Source organism: Heteronotia binoei, chromosome 13, assembly GCF_032191835.1.
Source record: "Heteronotia binoei isolate CCM8104 ecotype False Entrance Well chromosome 13, APGP_CSIRO_Hbin_v1, whole genome shotgun sequence".
NCBI lineage: Eukaryota > Metazoa > Chordata > Lepidosauria > Squamata > Gekkonidae > Heteronotia > Heteronotia binoei.
The window spans coordinates 76,611,411-76,630,768 of NC_083235.1; the positions used below are offsets into that span (position 1 = coordinate 76,611,411).

Below are 19,358 nucleotides of genomic sequence, written 5' to 3' on the forward strand. Positions count from 1 at the left end.
TATTACAAATACTTATTAATTAACAAAATATTGTTGTGCTGTGCTTTTATTTTGCTTTGTTCCAGGTTTTAGAAGGTCTGAAGAAAGTAATTTGCATTTCCTCCAAAGATGCGAGCTTTGCTGAATCCAGAAGGGATGGCCTAAAAGCTATTGCAAAGTATGTTTGACTATTTGCTTTTTAAGTGGCTTTCTGAAAATACCAAGCAGCAGGGCTTTTTTTGAGCAGGAACGCACAGGAATGCCGCTCCGGCTGGCTTGGCGTCAGGGACTGTGGCCTAATATGCAAATGAGTTCCTGCTGGGATTTTCCTACAAAAAAGTGCTGTGTGAAGCAATGGTGATGTCAGGGGGTGTGGCCTAATATTCAAATGAGTTCCTGCTGGGTCTTTTCTACCAAAAAAGCCCTGCCGAGCAGCAAGCAGAAAGAAACTCTGTTGGCTCAATTTTGAGGCCTTAGACTTCCAAGAGGAGGATGTCGCCAGGGTGATTGAATTTGTGGGGTCATATTTTGAAGAAAGGCATGAAATCTTAAAATTTAAATGTCGTTTTTATGTCATCTGTGCTCAATGAAGGGATAATGTGATTTTTTCCTCTAATGTTCGTATGGCTGGGTATGTCCTATTTAAATAATGAGAAAGCCTCTATCAGAAAGACAGACTTTCAGTGGTAGCTTTTGGAAAGGTAGAAACCAAAGACTGATTCCATCTTATGAATGGTTATGTGTTTTTAGATGCATTTAAATGGTCTATGTATATGTCCTTTTGTGGGTGTTGATGTGTTGGTATGTTTGTGGAAGAGCACCTCATTTCGTTGCTCTCGTTTTCTTTTTTGAGAACCATGACAATAAATTTATCTATCTATCTTTTCGTTATTTCATTTGTTTATCAGCTATCATGTGGTACAGGATTCTTTTATATACACATGGGGTTGCATGCCCACATTTGTCTTCATTTCATTCTGAGTTTACCGTTCCAATGTGGTGCCAATAAGTCCTTTTGCCTAACCTTTAGTGCTCTAATTAGTTCCCCCTATCCTTTGTCTGCATAATTGTACTTGTTCATTTATACCTTGCCTTTTTCTAATCACTACATCGCATTGGCTCTCAGTGTATTACATTCAGAGTAATATATAAAGACAGGGGTGTTTTGACCACCACCAGTTTCTTGGACATTGGAATAAGAGGTGCCAACTGGCTTGTGTGAATTATTTAATATGAATTGTTGTAATTTTTGCTTGGAATGGTTAGAACTCTCTGATTCAGATCATTAAACCAAGTAACACTATATGGCATGATCAGAAAGACAATGGGAGTGCAGGATTTGTAAAGCACGGGGGGTCTCTCAAACCAGCAACAACCAAATCTAGGTCTTTCACTCCATGAAGAGCCGACATGGTGTAGTGGTCAGTGTGTTGGGATAAGACCTGGGAAACGCAGTTTCAAAGCCTCATTCTGCCATGAAAGCTCGCTGGGTGATCTTGAACCTGTTATGCCCTCTCAGCCTAGCTTAACCCCCAAGGTTGTTGTGAGGATAAAATTAAAGAGAAGCAAGCAATGTAAGATTCTTTCAGTCCCCATTATGGAGAAGGGTGGGGTAAATAACTAAATTACTGTGGAACTGTCCAAGTGGAAAGAATGCGTGGTGAGATCTCTGTCTGTTGTTGTGCAGTGACATCACTGCTAGTGGCCAGAGAATGTATTGCAGCTTTAAGCCCAGTGGAGCGCTAACAATTTGAGGAGCCTGATTATTCTGGCCTTGCCAAGCTGGTCACTAACTCTGCAATTATAGTGTCCCATTGGTAAAATTTTGCACTTTCTGTTTTAACTAATATTGGTCATTAAATGAATTTGTATATGCCTGTTGTTCCTACAGGATTTGCCTGACAGTAGGGGTGAAAGGTGAAGGGTCACCAACCGAATTTGTCTGCAAAAATAATGTTGCGCAGATATACAACATACTGCTGGATGGTCTGAATGATTACACAACAGACAGTCGAGGTGATGTTGGAGCATGGTAAGGCATTTGGTGTCTGGATATTAATTTCCCATTCCTGTGGTTAGCAGTGTGACCGTGCAAAAAGAGGGTAAGGCTGAGAGGAAAGGCATAGTGAACATCACAGGTACTGATTGGTGCACCAGTGCATCAGACATCTGGAACTGCACTGTTCCAGCACAGCTTTGTAAAAATGGTGATGGACTTAGGGAAAAAAAAGTGACTAAGTTAAATCATAGCCACTTTCAGTGTGCCCCCCCACCCCACATACTGGTGTAATCTTGCAGCCCCAAAGCATGAGCATTCACTGTAAGGCACTATAGCCTTGCATAGTCAGGCACCGCCGAAGAGCTGGGCCCCACCCACATGCTGCGTTCCAAGTCATAGATCAGTGCCTTCTCCAGCACCAGATTGGTACAATTAGCTGAGGAACTTGCACCAGTGTTTGTGTAAGAATGCTCATGGAGAGGGGTTCCAGTAATTAGATATTGTTACATTCTGTTCTTTAAAATGCAAATTGTGTAATAACATGTTCAAACAGTAAGTTTTTAAGCTCTCAATGTTACTACATTTCTGTCCAATGTGCCATTTGTTGGCATGAGAGTGTTCATGTTGACACCCTGCTCAGAAAGGAAGGGAAAATAGCCACAGGTTCCTCTATATTTTTCACCCTTCACTTCCAAACACTTTGGGTTTCATTTTGAAGTTGCTAAGTAATGCTTCTGTTCCAAAAGGTAGGTTGACTTCTTTTCTGTGTCACATTTGTAAGTGGACAGCAGAGGGTGTAGTTGTATAAACCATTGTAGTTGTATAAACCATTGGGCTACTGACTTGTTGCATGTCTTGTCAAGTATTTGCAAGCATTATTTTAAAAGGCAAATTAATTATACTAGCTTTATAGTTGCATGATGATGATAATTACACAACACATGTCATGGCCATTTCCCTTTTGCCAGTACATGCACCATGCCATTTTTAGTGGCTGATTCTGATGGATGAAACCTTGTAACTATGCTAAGTCACAGGAGAACTGTGGATGAGACTATATCATTACTCTCTCCCCAGGGAGACCTATCTTGTGCCCTTCCTGATAGTATTTTGGCATCAGGCCACAGCTGTATTCTTTAGGAGAAGACTTCTGTTTCCCTACCTAAAGATATGCTGTCTGCTTTTTTAAAAATTATCTAGAATGGCTGTTCTCCCTCTGAGAGGAGGACATTTTGATGGGTGTTTCTCACCCTACGTGTAGGGAGGCAAAAACTAAACCCCTCCACTTCCTGTCCTCTCAGTGGGATATATCCACCATCTCAGTTCTGTTCCTGCCTCAGCACGGTGTACAGCGTAGATTAGGTTCTTATCCCTACTCCTTTCCAAATTTTTCAAACTCTTTGGTTTCCATAACCTCTTTCTTTCTAGTCTCTCCCTCCTCTTTTTTTTAAAAAAGAGGGGGGGGGGGGTTGCTGTCTGCCGTCTCTTGTCTATCCCTCTTTCTATATCTCCTTCTCTCTCTCCCCACCACCAATGCTCTGGCAATAACATGTCAGTCCAAGAGGGCTCAGACAGCTTCCTTTCAGAGGGAGAACTGGAAGCCCACCCATCCCCCGCCCCTTCTCCAGTAGCCACCATGAAAACCGATGTCAGCAAAACGGCCCAAGGACAGTCTGGGGATACGTCTCTTGTTGCCATAGGGATCAAAGACACAAAGGGAGAAAAGCAAGAGGAAAAGCAGCAGCACCCCGACAGATTTAGAGCTGAACGTGGCTCATAAGGCTCCCAACAACTTGGGAGGAGGCTGCAGGAGAGCTAGTTCTGCTTCCACAAGCAGAATTCCGCAAGTGCAGCAATGGGCAGGGTATCCCCACCACCCAAGCCTCGGTAGTTGATCTTATCCGAGCCAGTGAGACCCAGCTGGGTCTACTTGTGAGTAGCCCCAAAAGTGGGGGGGACTCATTACTGCCCATTAAACTTATGCAGTTCCTTAGGCCAGCAATGAGGGAGAAAATCTGTAGCTGCTGCCAAGCACAGTACAGGGGAAATAGATCCCAATTTGCTCCCTTTCCTACACCAATGTCCCCCAGTCAGGAGGACATGGACAGAACCTCTCCAGAGAAGTAGAGGTCCTGATGGCCCACTGAGGTGGCCAGGAAAGACCCTTGCGCTGGCAGGCAGAGTGCCCCACACTGGGCCCCTATGCAGGACAATGTCAGTGTGGCAGAAAAGGAGGAAGGGAATTTCTAACTGAGGAGTAGGAGGTGGTGGAATTAAAGGTCCCTGAACACTCTCTTCATTTTTGCAAGCCTGATGACTACCAGTGTCTACATGCCGATAAAGGTGACTGACTGACTACCAGTATCTCCTCACAAAAATCTTGGCTGCAGTAGAGTTGATAGAAGAACCTGCAGATGATGTTTCCCCTAATGCTGCATCTGGTTCCAGGCCCAAAGAGAATAAGGATTTCTTCCCCCCTATAGCCCGGGGGAGAGAAAGAGTGTTTCCCTTCCCAGAATTCCTAGAGAAATAACTGGAAAATGAATGGTCCAAGCCCATGGCCAAAAAGCATTGTCCTCCTACTATTAAGAAGCTGTATAATTTACCTACCTTTACCAATAAGTTCCTGCATGCGCCATTGATGGATGACCCAATAATGGCATTTCAGTCTTCCAGTTTGCTTTCAGAAGATGGTTAAGAATCAATTAAAGATAGCCTTGACAAGAAGGCAGAATTCGCCTTAAGAAAAGCACATGAGGCCCCAGCAATGGCCATCAAGGCTTCTGCCACAACTACCATCGTGGCTAGAGTTGCAACAGCTTGGGCCATGAAGATTATCCAGCTTCTCCCCAGTTCCAACTGATATCTGGTAGAGGGGGTGAGCACAGTACTCAAGACTTCTTTCTTCCAGAGCATTAGTTTTTGCAGTAGTTTCCAGGCAGACATTCTAGCTCAGGGCATGTCCAGCGGATCTTCACACAAAAGCCATTGTCACAGCCTACCCATCCCAGCATGACTGCATATTTGGAGTCTCCCTGGGTCAAATTTTCATTGAAACAAAGGACAAGAAAAAGGTGATGCCGAAGTCTGTGATCTGACAGACAGGGTACCAGCAGCTACTCCTTTAGTTCCCAGAGGCTTCGCCCAAGATTCAGCAGGCAAAACAGGAGATCATCCTTGGAACAACAGACAGAATTTTAGAAGGAGCTCCTTCTCCTTTTGTACCCTTAGAAGCTCATTGATTCATGAATCTTGAGCAGCAGAAGACCTTTATTTCTTATTATGCACGGGCTAAAAGGACTGAGACAAATTTCCTAATTGCTAGAGCCAGGGCTTTTTTGGTAGCAGGAGCTCTTTTGCATATTAGGCCACACACCCCTGATGTAGCCAATCCTCCAAGAGCTTACAGGACTCTTAGTACAGGGCCTACTGTAAACTCTAGGAGGATTGGCTATAGCAGGGGTGTGTGGCCTAATATGCAAAGGAGTTCCTGCTACAAAAAAAAGCCTTAGCTAGAGTGATCTTAGGATCCTTATCACTGAGCAAAAGAGCCAGGGTTTCTGGAGTATGGGGGGACAATTGGTTGAATAAAGATTTAATATAGTAATCCCTCATAACCTCAAAAAAATCTGCATTCCAGCAGGGCATGAATGGATGTATAAATCCTGTTAGGGTCACAAGGACAGACTCTATCAGTGTAGGGCCTATTCAGAAATCTCCCTTGCAAAACCATCGTAGGTATTGTTCAGTCTTGCAAACAAAAAAGCTCTGCAAAAATGTGGGATGGTAAAATAGTATATATTGGGGGGAGGGGTTAAAATTTTGGTTAAGACAGACCAAAAAATAAGGGATGATCATACTTTGTGGGCTCTCAAGTTCAAACTACCATCATCGATTTTGAGGACTTGCTTTTTTGATCAGAGAAAATGCTTTTCTTTTGCCCGTCTCAAAAATATCATCAATCAGCATTCTGACTTTCATCAGTTTCTCATCCAGGGCTTTCATCCAGGGTTTCTCATCCAGGGCTTTCATCTCAATTTAAAGCACCTAATAAAATATCTTCAGCAAAGAACTGTTTTAATTACAGTTTGAAGGCAAAAAGCCATGCTCTTGCTTCCAAGGATATCTGTCAAAATTTTGCTGGTAATATGATGTTTGACACCCAACAGGGAATCTCTCCTATTAATAAAAGTCCTAACGCTCTGGTCACAAATCACCTACTCAACCATTGGCCCACCAACCAGTCATCACTCAAGTTTCCTGCTGACCCATTGGCCAAGCCCACTCCTCTCCCTCACCTGCTGCTTCTGAGGAGAAACTGGTGCCCGGTCAGGAAGGAGAAAGGCCGTGGCAGGCAGGCGCCGAACTAATGTTCTCCTGGTGCCACTGAGAGAGACTGGTGGCCGGTCACAAAGGCTGTGGCAGGCAGGCAGCAACCTAAGATAATACTGGTGTGTCTGGCCATGACTTCTGTTCTCCACCTCAAAACTCAACTTACCAGTGAGGCCAGGCCTTAGTGGGAATGTCACCTTAGAGCCCACAGCAGCCAGTGCTATCCTCTCTCACTCACTCCCTTCCTCCCTCCTCACTGCCCCCTGCCGCACAGCCATCCTGGCCCACCTCTACCTCCCCTCGCTCCTCCTTGCCTTCAGCCACATCTGCTTAATGTGGCCTGTCCTCTCAGTCAGTCACTCCTGGAGGAGGCGGCGACTGAGGCAGAGCACAAAGATGAGGTGACGGGTGCCTGGCTCCAGCCTTTCTCCTGCTCTCTGTCCCCTCAGGCAGGCAGTCTTCTGACCATGATGAGGCAAAGCGGGAGAAGGAAGATGCTGCTTTTTCTCTGTTCCTATCTGGGTTTATTTTCTTTCAAAAAGACCCTAATCAGGAATTAGAACACTTGGATTGGTCCTTATATCTTGGAGAATGGCATGATTTCAGATGCCAAGGGATAATAGCCCACATTGGTAATGGGGCAGGAAAATTAGTTCTCAGTTAAGGCCAGGAGAATGCATTGATTTGAGCTTCATTACCAATTGCAATTCAGCAGCCTCTCTTTTTACTAGCACTGTAAGAATTAGGTTGCTCACATAATGCTGACAATGTGACTTAACTGTTTTCCAAATAATTGTTGTCAGAGGAACTGTGCTGGTTAAATCGGCTTCAAAATATTTTCTCTATTGCCTCAACTATATAGTTTCTTAAGGAGACCTGCAATCCAATGTTATGTGTATTTACCCTGAAGTAAGCTTTGTATGTTCAGTGGGTCTTACTCCCAGTGGAATGTACATAATACTGCAGTCTTAGTTAAAAGAGAGCTAAAAACAGCAGTTGATCAGAAGCCATGGATTTGGTAGAGGGTAGATTCTTCAAAAGGGAAGAAAGAAAGAAAGAAAGAAAGAAAGAAAGAAAGAAAGAAAGAAAGAAGGAAGGAAAGAAAGAAAGAAAGAAAGAAAGAAAGAAAGAAAGAAAGAAAGAAAGAAAGAAAGAAAGAAAGAAAGAAAGAAAGAAAGAAAGAAAGAAAGAAAGAAAGAAAGAAAATTTGTAAGCAAATCCCAAGGAGGGGCATGGTCTGGCCTTCAGGACTGGAAGACAAGCCATGGCCCTAATAGTGTTGCTTTTAGCTTTAGCCGCCCCTCCCTTTAATTTCGGGTTCTCGCACTGATGTATCCTTGTGTATAAATGTATTTTGTTCTTATCAAAGAAGTGATGTAGAATTATATGAAACTTGTCTATATGAGGCTGGAAGTTAAGAACAGGAACTTAGTTGTATGCTTATTTCCACAGGGTGAGAGAAGCTGCTATGACCAGTTTAATGGAAGTGACCTTGTTGTTAACACAGGATGAGCCAGCATTAATCGACGCTAATGTGTATGTAGTTCTCAGTTTGATTTTGTGTATGACTGCTGTGTTGTGAGATGATCAGCAACTTTACCTATTTTCTCCTTAGTGAAAATTCCCTCAGAACTTCTCCTGTTTCTGTTGAACGCACAGGAAATGCAAGTCTAGTTTCTAGTTCTTATTTTGCTAGTGAAAGTGCTTTACATTAATGGTGTTTTCTATTTAGAATAAATATTTCTGTGCCAAGAATAATTTTCCCTGTTCTTTGATTTAAAAAATGATGGCCCATGTTTCCAAATGCTTGAGCAAACAATTTAAACCTTCACATCACCATACCAAAAAACCACTATCAAGAGTCATCATAATAAAACTAGTGGGAGCAGTTTTTCAGTTTAGGATGCAAAAAGACATTATGAACAAATGTGCTTTGTGTTTTTCCTATGAGCCTGGAGGAGCACAGTCTGGCCTCCTAGTAAATCAGACCTTTTCAGCACAGATTATTTGCCCCAAATTTTATGCTGTTGTTTTTTCCTGCTTCCCAACAGCATAGAGGTATATTGGTGCACCTCATGGTGTTTTTCTTATATTTCCCCAACCTGCTGTGCTATGAAGGTTTGGGGAAGATCAAGCAAAATCTGGTTAGGTACTGTGTGGCCAGGATTGGCCAGATTTTCCTGCTTTCCTCCACACAGCAGCCATTTTCTCTTTCCCAGTCCCTATAGTGTACACATTCCCCACCACAGAACTACTGGAGGTGCTTTTTGAAGTTTCTTTTCCCTAAAAACTTGGAAGTTGACATATTGATATACTAATATGATAATATATTGCTATGTCAGCTACTGATAAAAAAGATTTTTGACAAGTCCCCTGGTGCCTAGTTTTTTTGGGAGGATGACCACTGCAGCGGCTGGGGGAAGTTGGGAAACCTGTCATCTGGAACAAAAGCAGTGAGGTTTCCAAAGGACAGTGTTGCTGTGTGGTCTCATTCTGTCATCCTCGGGAAGCCAAAGTAAGGATGTTTCTTCTTCCCACAGCCATTCTTATATCCTTTGCTGAAGGAATCTTGTCAAGGTCTGACACATAGATCTTTACAGCTGGTGCTTCATGAGATCCTAATGATTGATTTTTCTGTGTTCTTTCAGCTGCAAGAAAATTATGTGCTGCCTAGCCCAACAGTCAGCTGAAAAAATTGACCGATATCGAGCCCATGCAGGATCTGTGTTCCTGACTCTTCTCTACTTTGATAGCCCTCCAGTTCCACACATACCTCACCGAGATGACTTAGAGAGGATATTTCCAAGGTACTTCATATCATTAGTGTTGTGTGCTAAATTTGTAAAGCGTTTGAAGAGATAGATATTTCCTTTATCTTGGGCTTTCATCATTTTAAAGTTTGCATTCATAAACAGAAAGAGGGATTTAAAATGCATTTACATTTGGTCTGCTTGAATCCATTTTAAAATGGATTAAATAATGTTAGTTATAGGCAGGAATTTTTTTGAGAAGAAACGCACGAGAATGCAGTTCCGGCTGGCTTGATGTCAGGGGGTGTGACCTAATATACAAATGAGTTCCTGCTGGGCTTTTTCTACAAAAAAGCCCTAGTTATAGGTGATCTTTCATTTTAGATTTCTTCGCTAATCTGGTTTCCAAATATAAATGATTTCAATAGGAAATAAAAGTTATTTGCCCTCCTTTCTGTCTCCCGAGTGCAGCTGCTATTAACAATTTAAAACTATATTGGAATCAAATTGCAGATTTACCATTCTCATGTCAACCTTGGTCTTAATTTGGGTCATTAGTTGATTTAAGACAAAAATAAAGTATTTCTGTATACACATGATTTTGTATCTCAAGCATGATCTGTTTTGTTTTAAATTAAACATTTGTAATAATCAGAAATATGTGTAACATAATTAATGTGCTCTTGTAAGCTTCTCCCCCTCCCCCTCAAAAATAGGACAAAACAGTGTAATTATAGTTTAAACTACTGTTTGTTCATCTGTTTGGCATGTAACAGTTTTGAATTTCATGTTGATTTCAATGGTTATGAGCTTGAAAAAAAATGAAATTTAAGATTCTGTCAAGATTTTAGGTGAAATAGACAAATCATGTGCTTTCTGCTGTTTTTGCTTTGATATGAACATACGTCTGTTCACAGATCAGAGGCAGTTACCTTCAACTGGAATGCACCATCACAAGCCTTTCCCAAGATCACACAGTTTCTGGGGCTACCAACATATCAATACCACGTCCTGACAGGTCTAACAGTGTCTGTTGGTGGATTAACTGAATCAACAGTAAGTAAATAAAAACGTTTCGGTAAGAAGGAGACAGGAGAAGCATCTTAAAAATCTTGTCCCAGTTCAATTGCCTGTCAGGTTTCAGGAAGCACATTGCTGATGTTTGTTTTCTTAAGAACTTTTAACAGAGGGTGAATATATGAGAAGTTAGGGATTCATACTAAGGATGGGAATGAACCGAGCCAATCATGATTTGAGCTAAAAATAGCTGATTCATGGTTTGTTCCAAACTGGTTCATCTGATCCTGCCATACACAAACCAGCCTTTTTTCTTGGCATGTCATTTAGTTCATGTTTGCTTCATTTTTCCAGACAGCCTGGCACCAGCATGACTCCCCAGTCCCTGCATTTCTGATCAGTTTCCAGTGAAGCTGACTAGAAACAGCAGCTCTACTCTCCCTGGGCCCCTGTACTTCTGTTCAGTTTCCAGTGAAACTGACTAGAAACAGCACAGCTCCTCTCTTCCTAGGCCCCTGAACTTCTGGTCGATTTCCAGTGAAACTGACTAGAAACAGCAGCTCCTCTCTCCCTGGGCCCATGCACTTCTGGTCAGTTTCACTGGAAACTGACCAGAAGTGCAGGGGGCTGGAAACAGCAGAGCTAATGCTGCTAGTCAGTTTCCAAGCATCCTGAAGGTTGAAACCAACCAGAAGCTGCGGGACAACTTCTCTTTCTTTCCCCAGCTTGACATACTCCTGGGAGAGCAATTTACTGGGGGCACCTGCTTTGGAGGGCTGTAGCTCAGCCCCCCCAAATCCAGTTTACATTAAACATGGAATCTGCCAAAGAGTTTGCTGCAAGATTGGCATCTGTAGCCCACTCTGTGGCCATTCTATGCCTTTCTGAAGCAAACAAACCAGAAAATCAAGAATCGTTCAGGAAATTGAAAAAAAAAATGAACCAGACCAAACTACCAACATGGGTGACCCCACAAACCACAAAATGAAATGAACCACCATTTTTATATTCCATGCCCATCTGTAATTCATACTCAGCTTATTACTTCTTAATGTGGCTGAATGTGGTTGAATTTTTTTCTTTACTGCCATTTCTTTTTTGTTTTCATTGAAGAAATTGTATCAATTCACTAAAGTTTCATTGTTTCATTCTTGGATGATTCAGCATGGCTTTATTTAGGACTGCATTTGATTAAAAGAAGAAGACTGCAGATTTATACCCCGCCCTTCTCTCTGAATCAGAGACTCGAAGCGGCTTACAATCTCCTACATCTTCTCCCTCCACAACAGACACCCTGTGAGGTGGGTGGGCCTGAGAGGGTTCTCACAGCAGCTTCCCTTTCAAGGGCAACTCCTGCGATAGCTATGCCTAACCCAAGTCCATTTCAGCAGCTGCAAGTGGAGGAGTGAGGACTCAAACCTGGTTCCCCAGATAAGAGTCCGCACACTTAACCACTATACCAAACAGGTGACAGATGCCTCCTGCCTGTCCTTGCAAGTCCCCCACTAGTGAGTATATATAATACGTAGTTGTGTGAGGTAATTGGTGGTTCAGCAGTTATATAAACACACAGGCAAAATCTGCTGGACCAGCCCAATGGTCTATTAAGTCCAGCATTGTTTCCTTCAGTGGTCAACCAAATGCTTTGTTGGAGAGATACTATTCAGAAGTATGCTGTATTTGAACTTGATGGTTCCATTGGGTTCTGTCATGCTCTCAGTCATGTATTTTCTTTGTGGGCCTTGGTTGTATGTATTTTTTGTATCAATTGTGCTGTCTTTGCTTTTTACAGTAGATGCTGAAATGCCTGTTCATGTTGGAATTCTGCTCAGTTGCATAACCAGTATACATCATTGTGCTATTATGTATGTCCATTGTATGTTTGCAAGCTGTTTAGGTTAAGGGCCTTAGCCCTCCATGTTCTTCTCCATGGACTGTCTGCATCAAACATGTAGGGACTAATGTGGAATTGTTTGTCATTGGTGTGAGCTGTATGCATGGGAGAATACCTGCTCTTATTGGCATAGGATTGAACCTAGTGTTGTAGCTCTCTGGTTCTGCCCTTAAAACACCCTGGCATATGAGGCATGCATAGTGGAGATGAACTCCTCTGAGCTGTTGAATTGGAGCAACAGCATGATTTAGAAAATCACACTAGCGCAAGAGACCTTGCATCTGGTCATGTTACCTTTTAACTTGTATTGCAGACCATAATATTAAGTCGCTGTATTTTAATAAATTCACATTTGTGAAAAGTTGCACATTTTCAGTACATGATGCATTTTTTTCTTAATGATTCAGTGATTGAGTTCAGTTTTGCAGCAGTAAGTGGCTTTATGTATTTATTTTTTATGTTATGTTATTTTATTTATATTCTGCTCTCCCCATCAAAGGCAGGCTCAGGGCAGCTCACAGGTTAGGGTGAAAAAATGACCAAACAAGATAAAAACATCAATAATACATAAAACATAAAAACAATATTAAAATATCAGTTAAAAACAATACAACAATAGATGCTAGTACAATGATTCCTGATGCAATTAAATTTCAATGGTAGCAGTATAACTGGATAGTCAATATTAGATGTTCCAAGGGTCCCCAGATCACCATAGCATGGTAGGAAGTCCAGAATGATGTTAGGTTCCGGTTTATGGGCCTAGTCCGTTGCTGTAAGTAGTCCTTATGGAAAAGCAAGGTGGAAGAGTGCCATTTTACAGGCCCTGTGGAACTGCGGGAGCTCTCGCAGGGCCCTAACGCCCTCCGGCAACTCATTCCACCAGCTAGGTGCAGCCGCAGAAAAGGCCCTGGCTCTAGTTGACTTCCCTGATGCTGGGGACTGTCAACAGATTTTGAGACCCGGACCGAAGTGCTCGCTGGGGCATATACGGGGAAAGGCGGTCCCTAAGGTACACAGGACCCTGCCCATATAGCCTAAATGTCCAACAGAGTAGGTTGTCCACTGAGATTCATAGCTTTAACCCTTCTACCAATTAGCTTCCATCAGGGGCGGATAATTCTGACATGTCTCCTGGTACAGATACTTAACAGCAGGGATTTTTTTCTTGTTTTTTTCTGCTTGTGCAAGAGCTCTAATGCAAGCAAAAAAATTGTGCTGTATCTAACCCAGTATCTGTATGCATGCAGAATAAGACACAAATTGCTGTCCTAGAGAATAGTGTTAGACTCCTACACCATATCAGGCATTCGCACCAGCACTGACATGACACAGATCTAGTAGAACAGAGAAAGATCTGCAGGACGTTCTCAGTTATCAGTGCCCAGGTTCCAGTCCTGAAACTATATCATAGAATTGCAGTTAGGAATTACAAAAGACAGTGTGTTATTCATGAAGAAATAAAGTATTTCTTTAGATAAAATATTTCATTTTCTTTTTGCCTTGGCTTTGGTAATTTCAGTAATGGCTGGTTTCAGCCATGGTTTTTTAAAACTATGAATACCTTGTGAAACCATCTCTTCTTCAGAAGCACAGCTGGTATTCTGGCCTGTGTTGGAGCAAGGGTAGCTTTGGAGAACAAGCCAAAATGCTACTATTTGCAAGTCACTTACAACCATAGTTAAGATCACATAAACCAACTTCAGTTGATGGTGCAGGCCCTGCTTTGATGAGCCCTGACCACCCATAGTTAGTGGAATAACCAGCTAAGTGTTATGTGATTCAGTGGTCCCCTGCAGTGGAAATATAGTATCACTAAGAATGACACACGTTGTGGAGGAAAATAAAATAGGATCTAGAAAGAGGCTCTGGGAGAGTGTCCCCCCTTGCTGTCTTCCATCCCACCCACCCAAGTGAAGGCATTTACTCTCCCCACCCTTGGTGTCTTACCACCCAACCCCAACCCCCTCTTCCTCTCAACTACCCCCCATATCCTTGACACTCCACTACTTCCCCCTCCTATGACATTCACTCATCTCCTACCCTTGCTGTCTTCCCACCCACAACTCTTCACATTTACTCACTCCCCCACCCTTCCGGCCTTCCCATCCACCCTGCAGCTAAAACAGATGCTGACCCTCCCCCTCACGTGTGTGCGCGCATGTCTATGGTGGCTCAAAACCCTGAAACAGGCGCAGAATGAAGAATAATTATGGGGGGTGCAGGGGGCATGACGATGGTCACACAGACACTGAAGCTCAGCATTCCTTTTGCATGCAGAGCTTTGTTGCTACCTTCTCCTGTCATATAAAGCCTTGCAATGCTTAGCACCAGCTTGACCTTGTGGCATCATCTGGATTTCTTTGGCTTGGCATGGTTCTCTTATGGTATACCATAGAGTATGTGCCTCAAGGTGGCCACTTTCTGTAGGGGAATTGATCTGACTTCAGCTTTCCATCTCCTCCCCCCTCTCTGCAGCTTCTACCTAGGAAAAGGACAGTTTTTCTCCACAGTGTGGACCAAAGCAGGAGGGAAGTGACCTCAGTAGGGTATAATGACACACAGTTCACCCTGCAAAGCATCCATTTTCTCCAGGAAGCTAGTCTCCAGCCCTCACCTGGAGATTGGCAGCAATGGTTCCCCAAGAGGAAATGGCTGGTTTGGAGGGTGGAGTCTATGGCATAGTACCTATCTGAGATTCCACCCCTTCTCAAACCCCAACCTCCAGCTTCTACCCCTCAAATCTCCAGGAATTTTCCAACCTGGAGTTGGCAACCCTATGTCCTTCCCAGCCAACCATCAGTTTACCTTTATCTGCCCCTCTGACTTCAGGTTTCCAGCTTTTCTATCCTTTCTGCAGCCTCTATGTAGGAAAAGGACAGTTTTTCTCCACAGTGTTTGTTTATTTATTTATTTATTTATTTTATGATTTATATCCTGCCCTTCCCAGCAAGTGGCTCAGGGCGGCTCACAACATAGAATCTCACATAAATAAGGTTTAAGCATATAAACAGTTAAAATAATTAAAACATTTAAAACATTAAGGACAGCAGAAATCTAGTAAAACCACACTTAGTTTCTTGTGCCATCTAGTTATAGGGCAGCCAGAAGAGGGTTGTCTTACAGGCCCTGCGGAACTGAGCAAGGTCCCGCAGGGCCCTCACCTCTTCCGGCAGCTGGTTCCACCAGGAAGGGGCCATAACAGAAAAGGCCCGGTCCCTGGTAGATTTTAAACGGGCTTCTTTTGGCCCGGGGATAACAAGGAGGTTTTGAGTTCCTGATCTCAGTACTCTTTGGGGAACATGTGGGGAGAGACGGTCCTTCAGGTAGGCAGGTCCTAGGCCATATAGGGCTTTAAAGGTAATAACCAGCACCTAGTACCGGACTCGGTAAGTTATTGGAGCCAGTGCAGATCCCGGAGCCCCGGCCGGATGTGCTCCCTTCTTGGGAGCCCTAGCAGCAGCCGGGCCGCGGCATTCTGCACTAGCTGCAGCTTTTGAGTTCGGCACAAAGGCAGCCCCATGTAGAGAGCATTGCAGTAGTCCAACCTCGAGGTGACTGTGGCATGGATCACTGTTGCTAGATCATCGCGCTCCAGGAAGGGGGCCAACTGCCTTGCCCGCCTAAGATGAAAAAATGCGGACTTGGCAGTGGCTGCTATCTGAGCCTCCATCGTTAAGGAGGACTCCAATAGTACCCCCAGGCTTTTGAACCTGTTCACCGCTATCAGCGGCGCACCGTCAAAAGCTGGTAGGGGGATTTCCCTCCCCGGACCCCGACGACCCAAGCAAAGGACCTCTGTCTTCGCTGGATTTAGCCTCAGCCCGCTCAGTCTGAGCCACCCAGCCACTTCCTGTAACGCCCAGTCTAGATTTTCTGGGGCGGAGACCGGTCGGCCGTCCATAAGCAGATAGAGCTGGGTATCATCAGCATACTGGTGGCAACCCAGCCCATACCTTCGGGCGATCTGGGCAAGGGGATGCATATAGATGTTAAATAACATCGGGGAGAGAACCGCCCCCTGAGGCACTCCACAATCAAGCGTGCGCCTCTGGGATAGCTCACCCCCGATCGCGACCCTTTGAGGAAAGAGGAAAGCCACTGTAAAGCTAACCCCTGAATCCCCGCGTCAGTGAGGCGGCAGGTCAGTAACCGATGGTCGACCGTGTCGAACACAGCCGACAGGTCCAACAACATCAGCACCGCCGAGCCGCCCCGATCCAGATGCCGTTGAAGGTCATCTACCAGGGCGACCAACACCGTCTCCATCCCATGGCCTGGGCGAAAGCCGGACTGGAGTGGGTCGAGGACGGAAGCGTCCTCCTGGAAAGTCTGTAACTGCATCGCAAATGCCCTCTCGATAAGCTTGCCCAAAAAGGGCAAGTTTGAGACCGGCCGGTAATGCACCAATTGGGCCAGGTCTAGGGTTGTTTTTTTCAAGAGGGGGCGGACCACTGCCTCTTTGAGCGGCGTTGGAAAATGCCCTTCCATCAGGGAGCTATTTATGATATCCCGTACAAGATATCTAAGCTCCCTCTGGCAAGATTTAATAAGCCAGGAGGGGCAAGGGTCCAAATTACAGGTTGTTGGGCATGCAGATAAGAGAATCCTGTCAACTTCCTCCAGGCTGAGAGGACCGAAGCCGTCCAGAACACGATCTGAAGACAGGCCCGGAGCCTCGGTTTCACTAGCTGCCTCAAATATGGCCGGGGGGGTCGAGGCGGAGTGACGCGATCTTGTCCGCAAAAAATTTCGCAAAAGCCTCACAGCCAATCTCCAATTCAATAGAATTTGGTCTGCCTTGTGGCAGCATCGTAAGACTCCGAATTATATCAAACAATTGTGGCGGGCGCGAAGTTGCGGACGCAATCTTAGTCGCAAAGTATGTTTTCTTTGTGGCTTTGATTGCCATCTCATAGGATTTCAAACTCTCTCTATAGGATGTTCGAATCGCTTTGTCTCGAGTACGCCGCCATTGTCTCTCTAGTCGTCTGAGTCCACGTTTCTGTTGCCGCAGCCCCTGGTTAAACCAAGGCATCGGCTTCAAACGGGGATGCAGAGGGCGCCTAGGTGCGACCTCCTCAATGGCCCTAGAGAGTCCATCGTTCCAGGACTCTACCAGGTCATCCAGGGAGTCGCCAGTGGGCCAGGAATCCCGTAGAGCCGTTAGGAACCGTTCCGGGTCCATCAGGCTTCGCGGGCGAGCTAAAATACGCTCTCCGCCTAAACAGGCTTGGGGTGACACATCCACACGAGCCTTGAGGGCATAGTGATCCGACCATGGCACTGCTATAGTAGCAATATCGTCCACTAAAACTCCCGCCACGAAGACTAGGTCTAACATGTGTCCCGCCTGATGAGTGGGCGTTGTAACAACCTGGGAGAGTCCCATTGTCGCCATGGATGACACTAGGTCCAACGCCTGACTGGAAGCCGCGTCGTCGGCATGAACGTTGAAGTCACCCAAGACCAGTAGCCTAGGGTACTCCAATGCCCAGCCTGCCGCAGCCTCCATCAGGGATGGTAAGGCGCTAGCCAGTGCGTTAGGCGGTCGGTACACCAGCCAGATCGCCAACCCCTCCATGCCTGGAATCTCCGGGGCTGGGAGAGCCCTAAAGGAGTAAGCCTCTCGTATGAGCAATGCCACAGTGAGGACCAAAACAGCTTACATCATTCTCTTCTTCCCCTTTTGATCTGCACAACAATCCTGTAAGGTAGGTTAGGCTGAAAGTCTGTGACTGGTCCAAAATCATCCAGTCAGCTTTCCACAGCAAGAAGCTGGATCTGGCAGACCCTGCTCTGAAACATAACTGCTACGCTACACTGGCTGTCAGGATGCTGCTGTTCAATGGTAGGAGGTAGCCAGGCCTAAGGTAACCAACCTCCAGGTGGAGCCTGAAGATCTTCTGGTATCACAACTGAACTCCAGACAACAAATCTTTTTCCCCTGGAGGGAAAAAAACTGCTTTGGAGGGTGGACTCTGTGGCATTATATCCATCTGAGACCTCTCCCCTCCCCAAACTCTGGCTTCCATAGACTCCACCACAGTATCTCGAAGAATTTCCCAACCTGGGGCTGGCAACCCTAAGGACTAGCCCCAATGAGTTCTCCCTCAAAGGCCAAAATATGCCTGGAAAGGGCCTCCCGCCCCATGTCTTTTACTGAGAGAACCAAGCATGATTGCCTTTACTCAGGGTGGAATTCTAGCAGGAATTCCTTTGCATATTAGGCCACACATCCCTGATGTAGAGCCTTGTAAGCTTTTGGAGGATTGGCTACATTAGGGGGTGTGGCCTAATATGCACAGGAACTCCTGCTAGAATTCCACTCCTGCTTTTACTGACAGAACCAAACTTGGTTGCCTAGCAACAGTCAGTGTCTAGCAGCTTTCCCAATGTCCCAGTCCTCGTCTGTCCTAGGACAGGAGGGTGGGGTTGCTCTTTGAGCAACATGCAGCTCAGCCAAATGGAGGGTTAGTTGTCTCTAATACTGTTATTCACAACAGGGCTGGCCAATTTCAGCTTGCAAGCCTCATGCAGCTCTTTCACATATGTTTTATGACTTGCAAAGTGAAGGGCCTTCCCTCCCTGGCTCAGCTGGCAATCGATCTCTGATTCCCCTTGTCTGGAGCCACTGGTCACCACTCTGACAGTGGCAGCAATGCAGCTGGGCTACCAGGGCTCCCCACCTTCCCTTCCCTTCCCTTCTGGAGCTTCCTGGGGTTAAAGGCCAGCCACTGCAGGGTAGGGAGCGTGGCCTCCTGGTGGTTCTGGATCTGCAACAGGGCGGGGCAGTGTGACTTCATCAGCTCCACTCACCATTGGCACAGCAAGGTGCTACTCAAGGTACTTCCTTCTCAGCGGGGGTGGGGAGAGAAGGAAGAGTTTTGGGGGAAGTTGGGTGCACAGCCTCTGGGATGCCCTCTTGCCAAACCCTTGTGGGTGCCCAGGAGCACTAACACCATGCCAGCAGAGCCTTTCCTGTTGTCACGCCTGTGGCACTCCCCGAGCCAGCACTGGTGCCTCTGCCACTGCTGCGATTGGTAGTTCAGAGTTGACAGCTGGCTGCACCTCTCCCTTTGGGCTTGAGCCTGTAGCCGCCTCCGGGCCTGTTCCTTCCACCCACGTTCCCAAAAGTCAAGCCACCAAACCAAAATCCAGCCCTCCTGCGCTCCTTGGGCTATGCTCCAGCTCCTTCCTGCCTCCCCACTCCCACCCCACAGCAGTGCTCTATTTCAGCCCTCCCCCCCATGGCTGCCCTTTCCCTAGTGTAAATGTTTACTCCTCTGCAGGGGGGATGATGTCACAGGCTAGCAACCCTGCTCTTGAAAAGAAGTAACTATAAAGGGAGGGGGAGGGAGAAAGTTTAGGCAATGTTAGAACCCAG

The 19,358-nt window shown here is 45.4% G+C and overlaps 1 protein-coding gene across 1 annotated transcript in view; it reads left to right on the forward strand.

Annotated features, from left to right (window-relative positions):
• The window catches only part of TBCD (tubulin folding cofactor D), a 275,953-nt gene that overhangs the window by 231,761 nt on the left and 24,834 nt on the right, over window positions 1-19,358 (forward strand). The window contains exons 28-32 of the mRNA XM_060253390.1: window positions 66-157; window positions 1,871-2,011; window positions 7,763-7,846; window positions 8,959-9,117; window positions 9,978-10,116. Coding sequence (XP_060109373.1) covers window positions 66-157; window positions 1,871-2,011; window positions 7,763-7,846; window positions 8,959-9,117; window positions 9,978-10,116 — 615 coding nt within the window. The remainder of the gene's footprint in view (window positions 1-65; window positions 158-1,870; window positions 2,012-7,762; window positions 7,847-8,958; window positions 9,118-9,977; window positions 10,117-19,358) is intronic.